The 7,830-nt window shown below is 37.1% G+C and overlaps 2 protein-coding genes across 2 annotated transcripts; both read right to left on the bottom strand.

Moving 5' to 3' along the window:
• Positions 1-499: 499 nt before the first annotated feature.
• On the bottom strand, positions 500-3,420 carry LOC143448918 (alpha-(1,3)-fucosyltransferase 7-like). Its single transcript, XM_076948860.1, has 3 exons — positions 2,408-3,420; positions 1,852-2,112; positions 500-1,761 (listed from the first exon to the last, which is right to left on the bottom strand). Exons 1-3 carry the CDS (start codon positions 2,773-2,775, stop codon positions 1,143-1,145), a joined length of 1,248 nt encoding a protein of 415 aa, XP_076804975.1. The 5' UTR covers positions 2,776-3,420; the 3' UTR covers positions 500-1,142.
• A 1,375-nt stretch (positions 3,421-4,795) lies between these two features.
• Positions 4,796-7,259, bottom strand: LOC143469211 (4-galactosyl-N-acetylglucosaminide 3-alpha-L-fucosyltransferase FUT6-like). Its single transcript, XM_076966827.1, has 3 exons — positions 6,311-7,259; positions 5,771-5,996; positions 4,796-5,618 (listed from the first exon to the last, which is right to left on the bottom strand). The coding sequence occupies exons 1-3, from the start codon at positions 6,667-6,669 to the stop codon at positions 5,025-5,027; spliced, it is 1,179 nt and encodes a 392-aa protein (XP_076822942.1). The 5' UTR covers positions 6,670-7,259; the 3' UTR covers positions 4,796-5,024.
• Positions 7,260-7,830: the final 571 nt, after the last annotated feature.

Genomic DNA, 7,830 nt, shown 5'->3' with positions numbered 1-7,830 from the left:
GCACAAAATTGGTTACCAAAACCTCCAAAAAGTTCTATTGACTGAAAGAACCGAGTTAAACTGAAGGGACAAACAATGTAAGTGCTAATAGATTGTCTATACTCTACAGCAGTGATTCCCAAACTGTGTGCCGCGGCACACTAGTGTGCCGCCACAGATTCTCAGGTGTGCCGCGAATCTTTTTGGAATTTTGGAAAAGAACTTATAAATATTTAAAATAAGGCATGCAGACAAGCATATGCGACTTAAAAGCTTTCTAGCTGCTTCAATAGCTGAGAAATAAGCACATGTGACGATGAAACCAATTATAGCATTGTTGATAGAGTAGGGTAATTTTTTAAAGCAACATTTCTTCTCTTGTAAGTGTGCCGCGAGCGTTTTCTAATTTTTCTAGTGTGCCGCGAGCGTTTTCTAATTTTTCTAGTGTGCCACAAGCTGAAAAAGTTTGGGAACCACTACTCTACAGTCTACAGCATGGAAATACACTCCGATTATAACGAAGAATTTATTTATTTTTAGAGCGGAAACTGTTTTTCAATACTGTTAATTGTGAAATATGATAGGTCTAGTGTCTTCAACCCTAGCCAATATTTCTGGAGAATATTATTGGTTTTGCTTGTACAGTTTTGGAGTCAGAAGCGATTTTTTACAATTTTTACCAAGAATTGATTTTTTTATTCAAAATGGAGGGATGGAGAAAAAGCGTAAAGTTCCCAAAAATAGCATTTTTTATGGTCAGTGAGTCAATAACTACAAGAAATATGTACGGATAAAAACAAAATTCCAAAAACACATTTTTTAACCCCACCCTATTGTTCATATCCCAGATAAAAAATTAAAATTTAAACTTGTCTATAATTGTAAAGTTTTCAGAGAATTTTCAACCTTTGAGCATTAGCCAGCTTATTGAATAAAACTGAAGAATTCTAAAAATGGTTCTAGAACCTAGCTATAGCTAGGATTCTTATTATGGAGTTTGGATAATCGCGGTGGTGAAACACGGTACACCAATGCCACTTGCAGAACAATAACTTTGCAAAAACAAAAAGGATATTTATAACATTTACCACATCGCTTGACTTAAAACTGTAATAAAAACTCAAGGTGTTGAAGACAATTACCTGCTCGGTCACTTAAAACACTTATATTTTAGAGCATTCGATTGGATTTCGATCCCAAAATTGAGACTTCAAGGAACCAATGACTTGTGTTTTGTCGTTTCTTAAAAGTTTCTCGCAAATTCCTTCTACCGGGACCGCTACATCCAAACCAGGATATCGTTGTTTTGTTAATTCAATCATTTTCTCGTCTGTCATGTTCTCGTCCTCCCTCCAGCGGAAATACTTTCTATATTCTGTTTCGTTCTTGTCCAAAAACATCAAATATTCGCTCAGTTTTTCAGCCGACTCAAAATCTTCGACAAATATAAACGAATCCAGTGGTGCAATTCTCAGCAAATCCTGTTTTCTTGGACCCCAGACCACTGGCACCGAACCGCTAAGCAGCGCGTTGCGCCAGAACTTTTCAGTGATGTAATCAGTGCAATGTAGAGCGTTTTCGAAAGCAAAGTAAAACTTGTATTTGGAAACTTCAGATATAGTTAAACTACCGTCTAAGGGGCGATTCAAGCAGTTTCCGTATCCTGTGAATTCCAATCCAGCTTTCTTCAATTCGTTGGCCAGTTTCATTCGCATCTTGGCTCCAGGCGTTTCCACATTTACCAACGATCCAAGCCTGAAAATTTGACGTATAATTGAAAAAGATCACGATATTTTTTTACACGGTTGTATCAGTCAAGACTCAGCCAACGCAATTGAAAAAATCTTTCGCTTTTACATTTTTCGTGTTTACTTCTGAAATGCTACAGGTCTATATAAATTACCCACAGCTAATGAGGTCTTTGCAGCAATTACGTCATCAACTGCCTTCTTTCCTTTTGTCACAGAATTTAAAATGTCACCGCGATATCCATAGCGTTGAATTACATCAGCATCTCTTCTGTACGTCATCGTCCAGTTAAAAAATCCATCAAAGGCTGGCAAATTTACTCCTTCCAGCTGTAAAACTGCCGGACCTTCTAGTGACCACCAGACAAATACTTGCTCTGGATTTCTGTAAGCAGTAAAAGCATGATTCAATGCAAGAAAAAAACAGCCAACATTGAACCGAGCTAAACCTTCTTACTGTTTTTTCGACGTTAAACTTGAAATTACCGCTACTTGTTGCGGTACGCAAATTTCGCAAATACAAAGATGAAACAATATACGTTCGTTTTTCTTTTATAAAATATGTTATTCAGGAATGTTTTATTGTCCAAAGTTTTTAACATGTGTGACGTTTAGTCTATCACATGTGCGCCTGTCGGTTTTTGACTGCCATGACTTGACACATTTTCAGCCTCACCCACCGGTAAAGCTTCCATGGCAGGTCGCCAGGTCTAATGACGGTGTAATGAAACACGACTGCATCTGCCTCCTTCAGTCTGCCACGGTTATACGTCGAATCGCAAATTCCAAATTTCTTCCCTTCTCTGCAGCCTTCTGCCTTGACAAACCAGGGATGATCCCAGAACAGAATTAAAGGGGCTTTGCGGTTTACACTGAGCTTATTTGCCTGAGTTGCTTGTTCGGTCCAATTCCTTGCTGACCTCACCTTTGATTTCATTGGCAACATTTTCTTTTGGTCTACTGGCAAAGGTACGAAAGCGACATAGAGCACGAGAAAAGTGGACAGCACCGTAAGCAAGAAAAAAACTCGTTTTCTGTCCATATACATGTAGGCAAGTACAATTAACACTTATAAACCTTAAAGAAAGTCTTTTTTCTCAATCGGAAAGCAATAAATGATTGTTTAGCAAATTGCTATCGTAATAACGTAATTTTTCGTCTATACCACAATCTTTTCTCAAACTGAAAACTCTTAGAAGTTGGCGACACTAACTTTCATGACGCATCCAGGATACATGATCATTTCTTGTAACTAGTTATATTTAAAACAAGCGAGAACATAAAGCGATCAAACTTTGATTAGTCCCTATCTACTGCAGCTTGGGTTACACGCAGTTCTTTTATAATAAGATACGTGGCCCACATTCTGCTCCAACTAGTTTGTAACGGAAAGTGGGTATTTGGCACCTGAACTTGAGAGGTTGACCCACTCCACTACAATGAATACTTGTTGAAATGTTTATTGCGGGTGATGATATATGAGTCTAGGTCGTTGTCTGCTTTTCTCACCCTCAAATTTAATTGTTCACCTTGACGGCTTATTATCTTATGAAGTTGAAAATAAAGTTGTCTATCTTAATACTGAACTTCTTCAAATTGAATTCAACAATGTTTGCACAGGAATGAAAACTGTATATACTGATTACATTGATGTTTCTTTGAAGAAATACATTTAGACAAAACATTGGCACTTCAACAGCATAAAGACGTCCATGTTACAGCGATAATCTTAGTAGACTTAATGCATTGAATAACTGTGAATAGTTTACGCAAGATAGGCAGATACGACATTTGTGTTACGAATTAAAACGGAAAACAGGAAGTCATCGGCAAACAATACCATGCTTCGTAAAGCATATTTCCGAAAACAAGAATCCTACACTGTATTCGATCTGTATACTATAATATCCCCTTATTATCACAAGTTTATCAAAATGCTATTTTATGTAGACGGCAATGCTCTAGTGACCGCCATGCGACGAGGCTTCTGCGTTATTGCCATTTTAAGAATTTGACAGAAATTGGATAATAAACGTACAGCTTTTTACAGCACTGTTGCTCGCACACTTCACGTAACCTAGCCGCTTTCAACATAAGCCATTGGAACAAGTCTTAATTGTTGTGATATAAGTCGAGTCAGTTATGTTCACCAAGTCCAAGTCGTAAAGGATATCAATTTACAAAAACATTCAATTTATGATTAACATTTCGTTCTACGTTGTTACTAGTATAAGAGGTGCTTCATGAATACTCGTGATGGATTTATGCGTATAATATTTAACCCTTTAAAGACCTTGTTTCATCTCACTCCTCAGTTCTTTTTTCAATGTTTTTACTTCAACATATTTGCAATATCACAGATCGAAACACCGTAACATGACGTAATGCGAAAATCTGATAAAGCTCGAAAAACCGGAGAAGTCGATGTACCGTGGGTTTTTGGGACAAATCTGAACTAACAGTCCGCGCACGCTATCTAGCGGGAGATATGTCCCGAGAGTCTTGAAAGGGTAAAGTGACGTTTTTGCACGTTCAGTATGAATAAAAAATGCTGCAGTGTAATTATTGAAGAATGTTTTCCTCAAACAACAAACAGGTTCTATAGAGCGACTTGAACTACTATAATCAGGGTTGTGACTCGAGTCAAGCAACCGAAACTTCCACGTTAACACAAGTCAACTCTTTTAAAGATCAAAATACAAGTCAAGTCAGTTGCGTGACCAACTTTCGGTGAAATAGTCATTTTCTAGTCTAAATTGAAGGGTGTATTGGCTACTCGATTTTTAATCGTTCTTTTAGGAGTATTGTTACGAAGTCATGGGTTACTTGTCATATACTTTTCAAGGCTTGGGTGGTAATCGTGAAGCAATATTTCCAAGTCCATAAAACAACTCAAAAAATCGTTACCATGGCTCGACTGTGGTCATAAAATGAAACATTTTTACTGTAAGCTTTGACTAACAGAAAGTAAAACATCAATTCCGGTTTGTTCGATTTTTGTTGATAAAATGTAACCGTAGGAGTTTCATGACGTAAAAATGTGACGTAGCTTTAAAGATACAAATCCATAGAACAACCAAAACAACCTTTAATGCGCTGGTTCGCCAAAACAGTTGTATTATGTGTTTATTGCATTATTCTGTCAACGTAAAGCTTATTCCGCAAAATGGTCACCAAAGTCGATTATGACAAACATAACTGGCGGTCACAATGAGCGTTATTTGTGAAAGCTAGAGCGACGCAACCGTTCACAGTTGTTTTATAGAAACGAAAAATGAAAATGGGCACTTCATAAATTCATATATCGAAGCATTCGATTGGATTTCGGTCCCAAACGTCAGATTTCAAAGAATAAACAACCTTTGTTTCTATATTTGTCAACAGTTTCTCGCAAATTCCTTCTACCGGGACCGCTACATCCAAACCAGGATATCGTTGTTTTGTTAATTCAATCATTTTCTCATCTGTCATGTTCTCGTCCTCCCTCCAGCGGAAATACTTTCTATATTCTGTTTCGTTCTTGTCCAAAAACATCAAATATTCGCTCAGTTTTTCAGCCGACTCAAAATCTTCGACAAATATAAACGAATCCAGTGGTGCAATTCTCAGCAAATCCTGTTTTCTTGGACCCCAGACCACTGGCACCGAACCGCTAAGCAGCGCGTTGCGCCAGAACTTTTCAGTGATGTAATCAGTGCAATGTAGAGCGTTTTCGAAAGCAAAGTAAAACTTGTATTTGGAAACTTCAGATATAGTTAAACCACGGTCTAAGGGGTGGTCGAAGCAGTTTCCGTATCCTGTGAATTCCAATCCAGCTTTCTTCAATTCGTTGGCCAGTTTCATTCGCATCTTGGCTCCAGGCGTATGATCACATTTACCAACGATCCAAGCCTGAAATTGTGACGAGTAATAGATTAGCAACATGGAAATCTTAGTATTTTTTGATGTTTGTAAAAGTAATCAAGTAATAAGATATTTAAAATCATCCCTATTCTTGTGCATGCTCCTGAAATGTTACCTATTATAGACAAGACGATACTCACAGCTAAGAAGGTCTTTGCAGCAATTACGTCATCAACTGCCTTCTTTCCTTTCGTCACAGAATTTAAAATGTCACCGCGATATCCGTAGCGTTGAATTACATCAGCATCTCTTCTGTACGTCATCGTCCAGTTAAAGAATCCATCAAAGGCTGGCAAATTTACTCCTTCCAGTTGTAAAACTGCCGGACCTTCTGCTGACCACCAGACAAATACTTGCTCTGGATTTCTGTAAGCAGTGAAAACATGGACAGATCTATGAACAAACAGAAATTCTTTCTACTGTATACGGCGAAATTTTCACGTTGCATCTCTACAGTTTCTTGGTGAGTACAGTTCCTATATAGTCCATAGATTATATCCTACAGTAAGTTAACTCAGTTTATTACTAGTCTCCACTTTCGCAAGTAATAAAACCTTATTTTTTAATCTTATCGTCTAATCTAAACATCGATTGGTTTGATTTTGGCTACGAAAATGCACCAACGACATTCAGTTGATACCTTCCATTGCTTAGTTAGTCATTTTCGCAGTCGTACCCACCTATAGTCCTGCCATGGCAAATCGTCCGGACTAATGACGGTGTGATGAAACACAACTGCCTTTGCCTCCATTAGTTTGCCTCGGTCATACGTCGAATCACAGATTCCGAATTTTGTCCCTTCGCTAACACCCTCAGACTCAACAAACCAGGGTCGATTCCAGAACAAAATTAACGGGACACTGCGGTTTCCAATAAGAAAATCTACCTGCTGTTTTTTCTCAGAACCATCCTTAGTCTTTTCCACTGGTTTTAGAGGCACTAGTTCGTCCTGGTCGACTGATAAATGAAAGAAAAGCAAACAAAATACAACAATGGCGGATAGCAGAGTAAGAAACAAAAACACTGTTTTTGGAACCATCTTTAAGTAAAAACAGTTAATAACTTATGACCATAACAAATATCTTTCTTTCTTTGTAGCATGGTAGGTAAATGAATAATTATTAATTGTCAACATTAATACCCATTATAATGGGTATATGACAATCCTCAAAAACTTGATTCAAGGAAAAAATCTTGAATCAAACCTTGAAAAAATCTACTTGAAAACCAATTAGCTAAAATGCTAAACAGACTAGCCTACTTTTTTCGCTGGAAAAGTTTCAGGGCTAAAAGTATCTGTTTTCTTGATGGTTTTAACAAATCTCACTCTGAGCTGTTGTGATGAAGTACACTTTAGCGTACTCTGTTTTATGTTCTGGCAATTCTATCGAATATTTATAATACGTTCTATCAACCTTCACTTCGTATAGCCTGCAGGTAAAACAAGAGCTTTTGCCTGCGTCACATGCTATTATATTTCTACCAGCAGTTGTTCACTATAAATGCAGTAATCTCTCGCCATTGAACCACATAAGAAAGTTAAACGTCTAGCCTCGTTTATATTTTTAAAGAGGTTCCAGTATAGCATATTTCAGATATGTTTATACATTCCGTTTTCATATGGATCAAGAGATGCTTTTCATGAAACAACTGAACTGAAACTTGATTCTAGCGGAACTTTTCTTTTTCTCTCGTAACTGATTAGAAATCCTTAAATAGTAAGCTTAGTTATTACGAGCATGCATCAGGCTATGTCGCCTATACTGTAGGGGAAGTAGATAATATCGTTGGGAGCAAAGCGTTAGGATTTACGACTCGTACAAAAAACGAATGCCAGAGGTAAAAAACAGTAGAAAAATTTTTATTAACATCAAAGACACGTTTGATTTTTTTAACAGGATAAAAAATTAAACTTGAAATGATATCTTATAACTTAATCTCTTTTGACATTTGACCAGTTTTTTCACCAACTTATCCCGGTTAACTTTATAACATAATCAAGTGACTTAGTTCATAGTACAAATGTTTGATGCTGGATCAAATTTTTACAGACATTCCAAAGAATGTCTAAACGTCAACTTTAAACTTTAATACAGTAGACCTGCAATAACAACATTTTTAAATTTGATGACAAAGCAAATATTTTATTTTTCGTCAAAGGCGCGGTTGAAACGAAAGGATCAAGCCAGTTGTTATTGCA

The sequence above is a fragment of the Clavelina lepadiformis genome, chromosome 1 (assembly GCF_947623445.1).
Source record: "Clavelina lepadiformis chromosome 1, kaClaLepa1.1, whole genome shotgun sequence".
Classification (NCBI taxonomy): Eukaryota; Metazoa; Chordata; class Ascidiacea; order Aplousobranchia; family Clavelinidae; genus Clavelina; species Clavelina lepadiformis.
The sequence above is the reverse complement of the archived record's forward strand: the minus strand, read 5'-3'. Positions and strand labels throughout refer to the sequence as shown.